This window comes from Heptranchias perlo, chromosome 3 (assembly GCF_035084215.1).
Source record: "Heptranchias perlo isolate sHepPer1 chromosome 3, sHepPer1.hap1, whole genome shotgun sequence".
In the NCBI taxonomy this organism is placed as follows: Eukaryota; Metazoa; Chordata; class Chondrichthyes; order Hexanchiformes; family Hexanchidae; genus Heptranchias; species Heptranchias perlo.
This window is the reverse complement of record NC_090327.1, coordinates 31,190,462-31,207,124: the sequence shown is the minus strand read 5'-3', so window position 1 is coordinate 31,207,124 and position 16,663 is coordinate 31,190,462. Positions and strand designations below refer to the sequence as shown.

The 16,663-nt window shown below is 42.6% G+C and overlaps 1 protein-coding gene across 6 annotated transcripts in view; it reads left to right on the top strand.

The window, feature by feature from the left end:
• The window catches only part of phf20l1 (PHD finger protein 20 like 1), a 119,143-nt gene that overhangs the window by 90,609 nt on the left and 11,871 nt on the right, over positions 1 to 16,663 (top strand). For 3 of the 6 annotated variants that reach the window (XM_067978672.1, XM_067978691.1, XM_067978670.1), the window contains 8 exons: positions 2,930 to 3,197; positions 3,884 to 3,900; positions 4,591 to 4,641; positions 6,394 to 6,489; positions 9,514 to 9,711; positions 12,420 to 12,601; positions 14,077 to 14,176; positions 16,268 to 16,463. In XM_067978672.1, the coding sequence (XP_067834773.1) occupies positions 2,930 to 3,197; positions 3,884 to 3,900; positions 4,591 to 4,641; positions 6,394 to 6,489; positions 9,514 to 9,711; positions 12,420 to 12,601; positions 14,077 to 14,176; positions 16,268 to 16,463 (1,108 nt within the window). The remainder of the gene's footprint in view (positions 1 to 2,929; positions 3,198 to 3,883; positions 3,901 to 4,590; positions 4,642 to 6,393; positions 6,490 to 9,513; positions 9,712 to 12,419; positions 12,602 to 14,076; positions 14,177 to 16,267; positions 16,464 to 16,663) is intronic. The other 3 variants (XM_067978671.1, XM_067978683.1, XM_067978676.1) reach the window with 3 other exon arrangements.

Sequence of the window (16,663 nt, the reverse complement as noted above, 5' to 3'; positions counted from 1 at the left end):
GTCCTTCATGCTGTCAGGAATATTGACGTTTTCATAAATTGACAAATAAATACAAGGTGAGTTTGTATTTTTTTTCTTGCATTAAAAAGGCAGTGTACAGCCCACCTTTCATCTCTGGGAGATGGGTTCAAGTCCAGCCCAGACTGTCCTTTGAGAAATAAGCTTGGGCAGTCTCAATGGATTTTCCAGTGGAGCTAACAACACAAAACTGCCCTTAATTTCGATATGAAACTAAGGACGGTTAGTGTCGAAAAATGGGGAAAAGAATCACGCAGGAGCTGCTCTTCTGAGTTTGGGATTGGAGCAGAGAGGAGGAGCTTTACCCTACATCTAGCTTTGCTGTTCCTTACATGGGAGTGCTGGATGCTAATATTGGTTGCCTGAAGTGGAAAATATCCTATTTTCCAGCATGCGTTACTTTAATGAGCACAATTATTTTTTTAGAAAAAGTAAAAAGTACCTTGAATAAAAACTAATTCCACTAGTTCCTTCCCTTTAAGTTCATTTGTTGCTATAGTAGATGATTACCAACAGCACTGCAGTGGGTTTTACTGCAAATTGAATTTGTACACCTGCCATTATGATCTGGTGACAGACTTAATGCTGAATTGTGTTTTACTAAGCACCCTCACCAGTGCAATGCCTGCCCCTCCAAACTGCCTGCAGCTCTTGCCACTTAGAGCATTATTGCAAATTTTAGAATATGTATGTTGTCAGTGTTGTTTCAGTCATCCGTGTTCATTTATTTTGAGGCTATGGTGGTGAAAGTGGTCTACACCAGTATCATGAAACGGGCTTATAGCGAATCGACAGCCCGTTTTACACCATACCCGATTTTCTTTTCCAAGCCCTTTTTGCGCTACTGGCGTAGACCAATTTCACACCCTAAGTGTCTTTGGGTCTTAGTCAAACCATTTTGTAAGTGACCAACTTCTCCCACTCACCCCGCTCCCTCGCATTAAACCAGTACTAGTTTGGGAAATTAATTGTTGCTTCTGCAAAGCTTCTTTTACGTTTGTGCTCCTGTTACTCTTCTTTGGTTTCCATGGGCCAAACCCCATCTGTGGATAAGAGGGCGAATGGACAATCTGTCCCCACATCTGTTAATGCTGATCTGAAAAGAGCTACATGATGAGGTAACAGAGAGGGTCGATGAGGGCAATGCGGTTGATATGGTGTATATGGACTTCCAAAAGGCATTTGATAAAGTGCCACTTAATAGGCTTGTCATCAAAGTTGAAGCCCATGGAATAAAGGGGGCAGCGACAGCATGGATACCAAATTGGCTAAGTAATAGGAAACAGAGAGTAGTGGTGAACGGTTGTTTTTCGGACTGGAGGGAGGTATACAGTGGTGTTCCCCGGGGATCGGTACTAGGACTATTGCTTTTTTTAATATATATTAATGACTTGGACTTGGGAGTACGGAGCACAATTTCAAAATTTGCAGATGACACAAAACTTGGAAGGGTAGTGAACAGTGAGGAGGATAGGAATAGACTTCAAGAGGACATAGATAGGCTGGTATAATGGGCGGACACGCGGCAGATGAAATTCAACGCAGAAAAGTGTGAAGTGATACATTTTGGTAGGAAGAACGAGGAGAGGCAATATAAACTAAAGGGTCCAGTCTAAATTGGGGTGCAGGAACAGAGAGATTTGGGGGTATATGTGCACAAATCGTTGAATGTGGCAGGGATGGTTGAGAAAGCGGTTAAAAAAGCATGCGGGATCCTGAGCTTTATAAATAGAGGCATAGAGTACAAAGGCAAGGAGGTTATGATGGACCTTTATAAAACACTGGTTCGGCCACAACTGGGGTATTATGTCCAGTTCTGAGCACCGCACTTTAGGAAGGATGTGAAAGCCTTAGAGAGGGTGCAGAAGAAATTTACTAGAATGATTCCAGTTATGTGCATAGACTGGAGAAGCTGGGGTTGTTCTCCTTAGAGGAGAGAAGGTTGAGAGGAGATTTGATAGAGGTATTCAAAATCATGAAGGGTCTGGACAGAGTAGATAGAATCATAGAAGTTACGGTACGGAAGAAGGCCATTCGGCCCATCGAGTCCATGCTGGCTCTATGCAAGAGCAATCCAGCTAGTCCCACTCCCTTACCCTATCCCTGTAGCCCTGCAATTTTTTTTCCTTTCAAGCACTTATCCAATTCCCTTTTAAAGGCCATGATTGAATCTGCCTCCACCTCTGGCAGTGCATTCCAGATTCTAACCACTCGCTGTGTAAAAAAAAGTTTTTCCTCATGTCACCTTTGTTTCTTTTGCCAATCATCTTAAATCCATGTCCTCTGGTTCTTGACCCTTCGGCCAATGGGAACAATTTCTCTCTGTCTACTCTGTCTAGACCCTTCATGATTTTCAATAGAGAGAAACTGTTCCCATTGGCAGAGGGGTCAAGAGCCAGAGGACATAGATTTACGGTAATTAGCAAAAGAACCAAAGGCGACATGAGGAAAAACTTTTTTTTACACAGCGAGTGGTTGTGATCTGGAACACACTGCCTGAGGGGATAGTGGAGGCAGATTCAATCATAGCCTTCAAAAGGAAATTGGATATGTACTTGAAGGGAAAAAATTGCAGAGCTACGGGGATAGGGTGGGGGAGTGGGACTAGCTGGATTGCTCTTGCGGACACGACGGGCCAAATGGCCTCCTTCCGTGCTGTAATCATTCTATGATTCAATGGCCTAGGGTGACCCTTCTACCTCCTTGGGCAGATATGCTTGCCCTTCGTTCAATGCCCTATCATGGTGTCACTGTTGAAATTGGGAAGTCAATATTTAGAGGTTTGCAGGAGAAATGTACCGTTAACACGCATTCTTCTTCAACTGGGTGCTCATTAACTTTTGTCTACTGTACTCAGCAACAAAAGACAGCGCTTGAATTTTACAATTGTGCTCTTATTCTAATCCCCTAGCACCATCATCCCATCTCCCTGCCTTGCAGCTGGAGATGCCTCTCGATATAAGCCTCAAACCCTCTAAAGTCAGCAAGAAGAAGCGGTCATCTGCGGCATTCAGCATGGAAGGGACCGACGCTCATCCCATCCACTGCCCCTCTGTGAAGGAGAAGAGCATGGAGTCCGTGCACGAGAAGATACTTAGGAAATGTGTCGACAGAGACAGAAATGCAGAAGTTGGTAAAAACCATTTCTGTTATTCCATAGAAGCAGGAACAGACTTACGGTGATTAACCTTGTTCAAACCAATTCTGCTTAAAATTGATGCAACTCCCCCTTCCACCCCCGAATTACTTAGTAACTGGTATCACCACAAGTAAATCTTTATAGATGGAAATCTCTTTCTAATCAAATTTACTTCTAACATCACAAATTGACATTCGTGCTTTCTCACAAGTATTTGATGCACAAGTGAGATGAATAAATTTATCTCTGAATCTGTAGGTCAAATCAAGTCTTCTGCAGTCTGGGAGGAAAAGTCTAGAGACCCTGGTCTTGCTAGAGCAAGTTCCCAATGTCATTGGTGTCTTGGTATATAATGTTAGTAACCATAAGATTCAGGTGCCTTCTTTTATGCTGAAACTAAAGGGGGAGGGTGGACTACATGGGCGTAGGGTGTTCAGAGACAGTCTGTGATTGGCCCTCAATGCTATGGCCTGGGATCGGAAATGTTAAGCAACTGGAGTAGAACGATAAACATGGAATAGAGTATATACAAGCAGCATGTGCTGTGAGAGCAGACCAGGTCTTTGCAACTGTTTACTGCCACTCAGATTAGTAACAGAAAGTAGTGTATGATACTGGCTTGAGAGCACACGAGCATGAGGAGGGATCACATGTCTCAAAACGCTCAAAAGCTGAACGAGTTAATCCTCAGACAATTCATATTTTGCTTTTTGTTTTTTTTTGCAGGTGGGTGGAAAACGCAAGTGAGTTTTTTCTCTCATTTGTGGGGTATAGGCGTATGCTTCCTTAACTTTCAGTTTAGTTATTTTTGGCAGCTGGAGATGCATTCCAGAGGCATCCTGGATTTTTAGGTTTAGTATCATTGTTTTTGTTTTATGTTTTCTTTCTCTAATTTTCTCCCTTATCTTCTGAAGGTACATCTTAGGAGGACAGTTCCATGGGCGTCAGCAGCACTCCGGTACTTCACCCAAGTGGCCATTCTTCATGTGTGAGCCTCGACAGTGAGTGTCGGCAGGCTCTGTGACTCTGTGTGGGGACAGCACAGTTGAGCCCAATCCTGTCCTTGCCCAACAAGCGCACACAAGCACTTCCAGCAGGAGTACTGGATAGCAATCAGGAACAGCAACCACAGCTGAACTTTTTTTCTACCCTTCCCCTCCCTAACTGAGAGTTACTATAACTAATTGTAGCACTCTGCCTATCACCGTAGCTAACATTAAATAACTAAGCTTAGGTAATGAGATTGAACATCCTGGATGGTGCAACTTGTTTTTTTATATGTAAATGTGTAGTCTAAGGGAATATTTCAAAATAGAATTACAATAACTTCTTTTTTTAAATGGTAATTTTTCGCAAGTGTATTTCTGTAGATACTTGGTAATGTTGAAGATCTGCCTGGAGGCGGGAGATTAAACTATCAGTGCTTCCAACAGGAATGAAAAGCGAAAAAAAGATGAAGTATGAAGAGAAGAACTCATTGCCTGGTATGAAGCAGCTTGAGATACTGAAATACATTCAGTAATGGTGTTAACACGTTTAAGTTATCCTTCATGTCCACCCACTACATGGCGAGACTCTTAAGGACAAGTTCAGCAAGGATTCGCTCTTGGTGAACAGCCTTGCCAGACGGGACTGCGTTCGAAGACCGTGCGTTACGCCCCTCATTCTCCAATCTGTCCTCCTGTCTAGTGAGGCTGCCTCGCTGAATTTGCCTTATAATCTTGTTTTGATGCAAAGATGAATGCTTGAAATCTGAGATAAAATGAGAAAATGACAGAAGTATCACAGCAGGGGCTCATCAGCATCTGAAAAGAGAAAAGACAGATTAGCATTTCTGGCGAGGGCCCTGATTAGATGACGGTTTCAATGAAGAGTCTCACTGGACATGTTTACCCATTTTGTATCTTTTGTTTTTATTATTAACTAGTTTGATTTGCATTTTTTTAACTAAAAATTCAATCTCACCCAACTGGCCAATATTCACCTGTGAGACGAGACAGTGTGCGTCAGCAACTTATTTATTGTGGGAGGCATCACAGATGATCCTGGTCTTGTTCTCCACACCTTCCCCCCCCACCCCCCGATTTCCCCACAAATGCAATGCACTTTCAGCAGCGGTCACTGGATAGGAGTGTGGGTACTGTGGCTGAATTTCTCCCCTCCTAATCCCGGCCAACTTTTATCACTCACTCTGTCACCCCAACAGGGATCAGCTGTCTCAGCACAGACTGGGGAATGAACTTTGGATAGTCCTGGTCTGTGTGGCTCAGCTACTCACTGAGCTATCAGAGATGTTACTGGTTTTATGATATATAAAAATTAACTGAAAATCATGTTTCATTCCGGAGGGTGGATTTTTCCGTTCCATCGCACATGGGGAACAGCTTAGTTCCCAAGTGCAGTGAAGAGGCAGAGACCCCTTAGGTCAGGTCTCCGCTCCTAGTGCGCTACTGCAGGATTTCGTGGAGCTTCCCATAGTTATTGTCACTGGGCCTGTGCCTGGAATAGGTGTCGATCCAGCATTGCAACAACAATGGGGCAGGACGAGATTCACGACTTCCCGCCTCATTTTCCTTCTCGACCAATTGTTGGGTGCCCCAGTGGAGGAGCACCCAAATAAGCCTGATGTAGGGCTTGCACTGGGATCCCTGCATACTGGAGGGTATGCGCAAGTCCTGGAGCAGCCAGAATACTTTGCAGGCAAGTTCCAATTCTCTTAAACGGCCCCTGTACCCAGGACTAATCTTAAGTCTCCAATGTTGCCCACCCGAAATACAGCTGCAGGCCTCTCTCACTTTAGACAGGCTCAGTGCACCTCAAGCGTACTGCACCTGTCGGGCGTCCAGTGAGGAACCCCAGAGGAAAATCTACCCTCAGATGTCACACTTCAAAACATCACAGGTGCAAAATGATCTTAAAAAAGGAAGGAAATCCAGCCATTGATCTGGAGCCTGAAATTTTAAAGTGCCCTCTGACTGACCTCAGGAGTTTACAAGCGGCTGCAACTACCTGGATCTGTCTATTTAGACCACTGCTCCACAATGAGTACCTGAGCAGTAGCCTTAAAGGCACAGCAGGTTACCAGCTAGACATCATATCTGTACTGCAGACACCGAACGGTCTGAGTAATGCCACGTGTGTAAAGACTGGACCGGAAACTTTTTTGAGGGAGATGGGGAGGATTGAGTAATACTCGAAAACGGGAGAGAAAAAGATTATTTTTCATGTTCCTAAAGGTAAAAAGAAGGAGAGGAGTAAAGAAAAGAAAGACAAGGAGCACGTTAAACTAAAACAGAAGAAAAAGAAAAAGAAGAAAAAGAAATCCAAGTATGGTAAGCAGAACTGGGCATTGTTAACAAATGACGTTTCAACAACAACTTGCATTTATATAGTGCCTTTAACGTAGTAAAATGTCCCAAGGCGCTTCTCAGGAGCGTTGTTAGACAAAAAATTGACACTGAAGGAGATATTAGGACAGGTGACTAAAAGCTTGGTCAAAAAGGTAGGTTTTAAGGAGAGGCAGAGAGGGAATTCCATAGCTTAGAACCTAGATGGCTGAAGGCACAGCTGCCAATGGTGGGGCGGAGAGAGTGGGGGACTTTGCAATGTAGCTCCAGAAATTTATTTCCATTGCTGTAAAAAAGACAGGAAATCTCCAAGACTGGATAAAACAGTTGGTAAGCACATTGCCCAGTTACCTCTAGGACTTGGGTTCAAATCCAACCTTGCCTGATGCAATGAAAAACTCCATTCTCTCAGCTAGCTGTGAGAGTCTGAAATTAAATGAGCTGAGACAGTTTCAAACCAGTTCTGGGTAGACACACGACAAAAGCACTGAGCTTGGAGTTCGTAGAAAAGCAGGCTATATTTTGTACATTTTTCTTCATTCCATTACCCGCGCCAGTCATCCTAATAGCCCCTCTAAGCAAAATTCCCAGTTTTACTACCTGCTTTTAGTTCTTGTAAACAATTTTACAACACCAAGTTATAGTCCAGCAATTTTATTTTAAATTCACAAGCTTTCGGAGACTTCCTCCTTCCTCAGGTAAATGTTTACCTGAGGAAGGAGGAAGTCTCCGAAAGCTTGTGAATTTAAAATAAAATTGCTGGACTATAACTTGGTGTTGTAAAATTGTTTACAATTGTCAACCCCAGTCCATCACCGGCATCTCCACATCATGCTTTATTTCGGCTGAGAACAATCATTAGGATGACTGGTGCAGGAAATGGTAGGGGGAAAAACAAATATGGCTCGTTTTTCTAAGAGCATGGTTAAGACACATTGCTGGAGCAGGGAATAGGAGGTTTTGCTGTGCATCAAACCCTCAGTGCGTAAAAAGTATTCTACTCACCTGCACTGACATTCCTCTCCTTGGTGAGCACAAACAAAAGCCCTGATTTTAAATAAAAATTGGCTCACCTGCCTTGAACATCAATGGGCAGTGGATATAGGAACATCTCCACAAGTGAGTTAACTTGGAGAGGCTTGTACTACCTGAGGCCTACTTCTAACATTTCTGATAGATTTTCCATTGGAGAAAACAAAATGATTGAGAGCATTGTTTAGCCTAAAAATATCCACAGAGGCTTCTTTGTCTTGTCATTTTATCATTGTGATTTAAAGCCAGTGGTAACTGGCATCATTTAGTCCCAACAAAATTCCCATTTATTGCATTTTAGTTGAGGGCCAATCACCATGCAGCTTCAAGTTATAAAAGAACAATCTTTTATCTTGTTATCTGTCAAAATTTGGAATTCATTCAAGATTAAATTTGAGAAACTGATGAGAGGGATATTATCATGACTGAATGTACAGTGCTATTATTTGCTTTGGCTCTGAGCTCTAGAATTCTCTTCCTGAACCTTTCCATCTTGTTGCATCTCTCCCTGACCACCCTTCAAACCTACTTCTCCCTGACTATGCTTTCAGGCATCTCCCCTAACCTTCTCCTGATTTTACTGACAGAAGCAAAGCAACAATGGGGAATTCTGCTGGGGAATCTTAATTATCTGCCAATTTTCATTATTCACCAGTGTGTGGTCCCCTCCATTATGACAGGTAATCCGGATTAACTCATCTGCCCTCTAGCCAATATTGTACACTACTTTCTGTTATTAATCTGAGTGACAATGAGCAGATGGGTTAATCCTGAGACAGCCTATGTTGTGGCAGTGAGCAGATGCAAAGAATTGATCTGCTTTCAAAACACAGGCTCGAGGAGCTAAATGGCCTACTCCTGTTCCATTGTTCCTAAGTCTTCACAATTGTGAATGTTTTTGATTCAAGTTAAAACTTTGCAAGCATCTCTGTCCTAATTACCCTAAGCAGTTCCTCTTAGAAAGATACAGCAAAGAAGGAGGCCATTCGGCCCATCATATCTGTGCCGGCCAGAAAAGAGCTATCCAGCTTAATCCCACTTTCCAGCACTTGGTCCATAGCCCTGTAGGTTACGGCACTTCAAGTGTACATCCAAGTGTTTTTTAAATGAGTTGAGGGTTTCTGCCTTTACCACCCTTTCAGGCGGTGAGTTCCAGACCCCCACCACCCTCTGGGTGAAAACGTTTCTCCTCAGCTCCCCTTTAATCCTTCTACCAATTACTTTAATTCGGTGCACCCTGGTCACTGACCCCTCTGCTAAGGGAAATAGGTCCTCCCTATCCACTCTATCTAGTCCTGTCATAATTTTATATACCTCAATTGAATCTCCCCTCAGCCTCCTTTGTTCCAAAGAAAACAACCCCAGTCTATCCAATCTTTTCTCAAAGCTAAAATTCTGCAGCCCTGGCAACATCTTCGTAAATCTCCTCTGTACCCTCTCAAGTGCAATCACATATTTCCTGTAATGTGGGACAAGAAATATATGCAGTACTCAAGCTGTGGCCTAACCAATGTCTTATACAGTTCTAGCATAACCTCCCTGCTCTTATATTCTATGCCTCGCTAATAAAAGAAAGTAATTCCTTATGCCTTTTTAACCACCTTATCTACCTGTCCTGCTACCTTCAGGGATCTGTGGACATGCACTCCAAGGTCCCTTTGTTCCTCTATACTTCATAGTATCCTCCCATTTATTGTGTACTCCCTTGCCTTGTTTGCCCTCCCCAAATGCATCACCTCACACATCTCTGGATTGAATTCCATTTGCCACTTTTCTGCCCACCTGACCAGTCCATTGATATCTTCCTGCAGTCTATAGCTTTGCTCCTCACTATCAACCACATGGCCAATTTTTGTATCATCTGCAAACTTCTTAATCAAGCCCCCCACATTCTAATCCAAATTAATATTTACCACAAAAAGCGAGGGACCTACTACTGAGTCTTCTTTTAACTTGCTAATCCTGCTTTCTGCTCAGAGTTTACAGACTGTGAAGGATTCAAAGATATTTCCTTGGAATTTTTGGAAAGATGTTCGTCTCCCATAACCAAACCTGGAAGTTCCCTCGCCTTGCGGTGTGGATCGGTGGTGAAACCGGCATACCTATCGCCAAAATCTCTTCTATCCTCTGGATCGTTGCTGGAGCTAAGCATGGATCGTACACCTAGACATGAATGTAAGTGCTGAAGTTACACGAGATGAACAAGTCTTTGGTAGAACGGCAGTATTGACTATTCATTAGTGCAGAAATAAAAATAATAATTTACTATTTCCTTGATATGATTGCACTATCCATAAAGAAGGTCTAATGGCAGCATGTATCTTCAAAAATACCTGTGTGAGATGCTAGTGGTTTTTGACACTGCATTACAAATATTGCTTTGTTTGCATTATGCTTAGATATATTGATTAATTAAATTGCTACTCATTACAGTTAAATGGCTGTTCTGCACCACTTCCAAGACCTGAATGGCCTCGCAAATCAACGAGACCATCGAGGCCCTAGAGGTAGCAGAGAGAAGAGCAAGAAGGCTGATCCCTGGTGTTAGAAGTGATAAGCTATGAGGAGCAAATAGATAAGCTAGGACCCCTCAGCCTTGAAAAAAGACATCACAGAGGAGCTTTTGAAGAGATATACTCAACAGATGCAGAAAGTAAACCCAAAACAATGTGCCAGGACAAGAAGGTGCAGATTAAACATCATGAAAGCTAGTTTAGAACAGAGGTCAGCAAATATTTCTTCACATAGGGGATGTTCAACATCTGGAATGGGTTGCCAGAGTGCTAGACTCAAAAGGAAACCGCTAGATACTGTAATGGGGAGATGATAGGGTTGGTTTTCTGGAAGGATGGGATCCATTGGGCCAAAGGATCATCTTCCTTCAAAACCTGTCTCGTATTCTTGTGATGTGCATTTTCCTTGCCACATCAAGTTAAGATTAAGAGATTGCCATCCACTGAAAATGATTATGGCGGGATGGCCCAGTAGCTAAACCACAAGAATTAGATTTTTAATTCAAGTCCGCACCCCATTGTTGACCGTTGTTGAGATTTGGGCCTCCTGTAGAAGGTTCATTTTGCAAATATCACATGGGTTATAATGTAGGGTAAAACCAATTTACCAGCAAGGTAATGCTGTTTCCTATTCCTTAAGTAGCTTGACTTAGATGGTGTTATTCGATATGTTCTTGATGTATTTATAGAATAGACAATTCGGTCATCCCAATTAATGACAGTATAAGGACTGTATTGGCTCCCTTCTAATTAAGGATTATATTGGTTCCCTTCCAATTAAGGGCTGTATTGACTTAGCAGCAGAGTCTTATAAGACAGAACTGTTAAAGTCATTTTAGTAAGATAAATGGCGTGGCTACAGAGCTGTGTACGTTGCTTTCTACAGTTGTGAGGTTATTTTCTTTCAGCTGGAGGAAGTGAATTTTCACGTCGGTGTGGGACTGGAGTCACATATAGGCTAGACCGAGTACAGAACGGGTTTGCTTCCCTAAAGGACATTAGTGTGTGAAAGTCTTGCTGGTAAATTGTAAGCAATGTAAGGTGTGATCATCTCATCCTTATTTCATTAGGTGACTTGTGTTTCAAGATGTTTGATTTGTTGTGATTGAGATTTGAGCAGAATAGGCAGAAATGTCCTAAAGAATATCACAAATTTTGGCCAGAAACAGACCATATCATATTTGTAGCAAAAAGAAATTGGCGAGTTAACTGTGTGTGTGTCGGAGTGGGGGGGAGCACTGCTGAGTCCAATCTTCTCCATATATGTCTCACTTCCAGCAGGGTTACTGAATAGCCCTTAGGTGTGGAACCCTAGCCAATTTTACACTCCATATCCAGGAGTTCTGAGGCCAATTCTATGGCAACCTACTGATATCCTGGCTGAGATCAGCTACCAACAAAGACCAGGAATTGATCCAGGAATCTTCCTGCTCTGGATGGCACAGCTAATCACGGATACCCTCGCTGTCTCATTGGAGGCGTCTTTTCTGATCGTTACTTTGTGGAGGGAATGGTTGATAACTCGTGTAATGAGTTTTCCTAATCATACTGTGAGATTTGATACAGATAAATTGTTCACTCTGTTGAAAGGTTCAAATGTCAGTGGACAATAAATGTCACCTCCCAAACCCGCGACCTCCATCATCTAGAAGTACAAGGGCAGTAGGTGCATGGGAACTCCCAAGTTCCCCTCCAAGTCGCACACAATCCCGACTTGGAGATATATCGCTGTTCCTTCATTGTCGTTGGGTCAAAATCCTGGAACTACCTACCTAACAGCATTGTGGGAGTACCTTCACCACACGGTCTGCAGCGGTTCAAGAAAAAGGCCCAACACCACCACCTCAAGGGTAACCAGGGGTGAGTAATAAATGCTGGCCTTGTTAGCGACACCCATATCCTGAGAATGAATATTAAAAAAGTTAACAATAGGATGTTAAGAATAAGAGGGGAAGTAAGGCAGAAGTTTTTGCACAAAAGCTAAAGGATTAGAAGAATAAGTCACTAGAGCAGAGAAGAGGACAGACAGTAAATGGCTGTTTTTCCAAATGTGCGCTCCCAATAGTGAGCCTTGGCTGCTGGGAGCACGTGTTAGGAAAGTTGGCACTTAAAACTAAATGGGTTCAAGAGGCAGATATGTGTTTCTGGAAAGAGATGGGATTGAGGAATGTGGTGAGAAGATAATATAGTTGGGGATTGAGATCTATGAGAAAGGGACTAATAACCTTTTTCTGTTTGTAAAAATTCTTATGTTCTTGTGATATCCTTGAATTGAATTTAGGCAACTCATGTCTAAATTGAATTGAGTCTTGTCAAGATTTTTATGACTGACAGTATTTAGGTAATTTTATAACCTTTCTATTTTAATAGCAGCTCTTTCTGAAGATGAGTTCTTTGATGGTTCCTCAACGGAGAGTGCGCTGATGAGTGAAGATTACAGCCAGGATCTGGACAACTCAACCAATCCGGAGGAGTCTCAAGAGGAGGATGATAGCAATGCAATAGTGCGCTGTGTCTGTGAAATGGATGAAGAAAATGGGTTTATGATTCAGGTAGTCAAAACAATTTAAATCTTTCAACCTGTTTTCTTTCACTTTTGGTTTTTGCATGTTGTGCTCCGGCACTTTGCCTTTTCAAGACTATGCTGTTGACTGTTCCTAGGTGCTGATAGGGAGAGTAATCAGCAAACATCTCTTGAAAAGCTCAGAACTCCCCCTCTTTCCCCCTCAAAAATAGTGTTGTTGGAGCTTTACAAATAGACTGAGAGGGAAGATGTTTCACGGTGCAGATTCTAGGCATGCCTGAGCAGTTTGAGAGCCCTTTCTAAAAGAAAGGAAAAAAACTTCCTTTCACATCCTCAGGACGTCTCAAAGCATGTCACAGCCAATGAAGGCTGTGTAGGCAAACCAGCTTGTGCATAGCAAGATTCCACAAACAGCAAATCAAATAATCTATTTTTGTGGTGTTAGTTGAGGTTGGCCAAGACATTGGGTGACCCCACCCCCGCCCCCTGTGCTATTGTTTATTTTATGTCCACCTGAACAGGCAGACGGGGTCCCGGTTTAACGTCTCATCCAAAAAGCAGTACTGTTGAAATTGCAGCACATCCTCATTACTTACTGATGTGTCAACTTAGAGTACATGCTCTAGTCCTGGAGTGGAGCTTGAACCCATGACATTCTAACTCAAAGGTGAGAGTGCCACCACTGTGCCAAGCTGGCCCTTTAAATTAAGAGACCCAGGTGAAGGGCCAAGGCCTATAGTACAGAAAATCACCAGAGTTGATTACAGTAGAAGAACAAACGGTGTAAATCAGACAAATAATGGTTAGTTGACACCAAAGTTGAGTTTTTAAAAGCTTGTAGATTATAGAAGGAAAAGAACACTGAGGGGCGATAAGGGATTCCACAGTTTTGAGGTCCACAGAAAGAATGAGTTAGAGCATAGGTTTCAAACTGAGGGTGAAAGGAAGTGTCTTCAAGATCTTCAGATCTTTGTCTATTTGGGATCGGGGTAATACACACTGTAAGCACAGTGCCTCGCAAATTCTGTAAGCTACATATTCTAAAATTTGCAGGGCACTGTGCTTATAGTGTGTGGTACTATAAGAATATAGAATCTTAGAGCACAGAAGGAGGCCATTCGGCCCATCGTGCCTTTGCTGGCTCTTTGAAAGAGCTATCCAATTGGTCCCACTCCCCTGCTGTTTCCCCATAGCCCTGCAAAATATATATAAACATTTTTTGCTGTGTGTTTGTTTCCTTTGGGCAATTGATACTGTCTTTCAGGCCTTCCTGAAGGTCTCCCGCACAGAAAAATTTAGAATAGGCCACGTAGCAATGAGTTTGAAAGTATTATCTAGCACTGAATTAACGATATATTAGATTGAAACAATTGAAGTGTTTGCATCACTAAGTCAGTCTCGTGCATCATTTATTTATTTTTTTCTTGTCTTTTTTGTTCCTTTTTAATCTTTTTTGTGTTTTTTTTTCCTTTGTTCCCTTCTGTTGTCTCCCACCCACTGAAGTGTGAAGAGTGCCTTTGCTGGCAGCACAGCATCTGTATGGGGTTACTGGAAGACAGCATTCCAGACCAGTATATCTGCTACATCTGCCGGGATCCTCCAGGTACTTCCGTACTTTGGTTATCTTCTGATGCCCGATTTAAGTGTTGGTGCAACTCAAATAAATGTTATCCTATTTTCTTTATGTATCTGTTTGGAAATACACTGAAAAATATAGTTAAAAATCTGTTTTAATTTGTTGCTATTGTACTGGATGACTATTTTTCTACCTCTAAAGATGACACACAAGATAAAATAATTTTAAATACCTGCAAATGTCTTCAAAATTAATAATTAAAATAATGTTGGATAGTCTGGGTGTTGAAGTTGTTTAACATACTGATGGGAGGAAAGTCTCCTCTCTGTAAAGACTATAAATATCCTATGTGAAATAATTTAGTTGTATAGTATATGGTTCTTATAGTTGTCACCCTGCAAAAGTTTACAGAATTTTGATTAAATTCCCAATGAAGTTGCAGTTTCAAAAATAATCAATGCCATTTTCTCGTCTGATGACAGCTTCATTTATCATGTTCCGTTATCGGACATTTGAAGCCATTATGCAGTGTACCCAGCCAGTAATACTTCTTTGATATCAAGCAGCTCCAGATCAGCCCCCAGGCCAGTCAGAACCCATGACTCCTATTGCAGTGAATGAAGCCATTGTGGGGCAAGCATGGGTTCCTCCCTCTCAATGATGTACCAGAGTGGCTTGGAGACAAGACAGCCTGGCATGACCACCATTCTCCACCCCTCCCCCAATCTTTCTTTAACAGAGACATAGCCCAATTAAAAAGTAAAATGTCCTCTGCACTCATCACTCAGATGGCACCAAATCTCTCACTACCCTTCCCCAAAAAACAGGGTAACTGATGTCTTGACATTATGTATAGTTACATAAATGCTGTTATAAATCTTTCTTCTTGCAGTGAATGTTAAAGATTCCATGGCGTTATTGGGAGAAAAAAGCAGTGAGTTCTCCCGGTGTCCTGTGTGCATAAATTGGCTGCTGTATTTGCCTATATAACAGTAACTACTCTTCACAGAATCATGCAGCACAGAAAGGAGACCATTCAGCCCATCGTCCATGTGCTGCTCTGTGAAAGAGCTATCCACTTAGTCCCATTCTCCTGCTTTATCCCCATAGCCCTGCAAATTCTCCCTTTTCAAGTATATATCCAGTTCCCTTTTGAGAGTTACTATTGAATCTGCTTCTACTACCTTTTCAGGCAGTGCATTCCAGATCATAACAGCTCCCTGTGTAAAAAAAAAAATCCTCTTCATCTTCCCTCTGGTTCTTTTGCCAATTATCGTAAATCTCTGTCCTCTGGTTATAGAGTCATAGAGTTATACAGCACGGATAGAGGCCCTTCGGCCCATCGTGTCCGCGCCGGCCATCAGCCCTGTCTACTCTAATCCCATATTCCAGCATTTGGTCCGTAGCTATGGCATTTCAAGTGCTCATCCAAATGCTTCTTGAATGTTGTGAGGGTTCCTGCCTCCACAACCCTTTCAGACAGTGAGTTCCAGACTCCAACCACCCTCTGGGTGAAAAAGTTCTTTCTCAAATCCCCTCTAAACCTCCCGCCTTTTACCTTGAATCTATGTCCCCTTGTTATAGAACCCTCAACGAAGGGAAAAAGCTCCTTAGTATCCATCCTATCTGTGCCCCTCATAATTTTGTACACCTCAATCATGTCCCCCCTCAGCCTCCTCTGCTCCAAGGAAAACAAACCCAATCTTCCCTCATAGCTGAAGCGCTCCAGCCCTGGTAACATCCTGGTGAATCTCCTCTGCACCCTCTCCAAAGCGATCACATCCTTCCTGTAGTGCGGCGACCAGAACTGCACACAGTACTCCAGCTGTGGCCTGCCAGTGGAAACAGTTTCTCCTCATTTCCTCTATCAAAACCCATCGTAATTTTAAAGACCTCTATTAAATCTCCCCTTAATCTTCTCTGCTCTAAGGAAAACAATCCTATCTTTTCTAGTCTCTTCAGAAAACTGAAGTCCCTCATCCCTTATATCATTTTAGTAAATCTTCTGTGCACACTCTCCAAGATTTTCAGAAGTAATTCATTTTATGTGAAGCGCTTTGGGACATCCTGAGGATTTGATAAAGGTGCTTTATAAGTGCACGTTCTCTATTCCTGTAGGTCAGAGATGGAGTGCCAAATATCGTTATGACAAGGAATGGCTAAAAAATGGACATATGTATGGGCTGTCCTTCCTGAAAGAGAACTACTCCCAGCAGAATGCTAAGAAAATAGTATCAACGCACCAGCTCCTGGCCGATGTGTACAGTGTGACTGAAGTGCTCCATGGGCTTCAACTGAAAATCAATATCCTCCAGTAAGTATGCATGTCTTTTGGCAAAAACAACACGGAAGTCGCATTCACACTACAATGGTAGCATCAGTGTAAAGGGGTTTCGCTTTGCACCCAAGCCGCAGCTATAGTTCAAATGCACCCTGAATCCAGAGTCAAGACCCAACCTGGATACCACAAGGAAACAGAGTAAGACCCTCTAGTGGAAGGATTCTCCCTGCGTT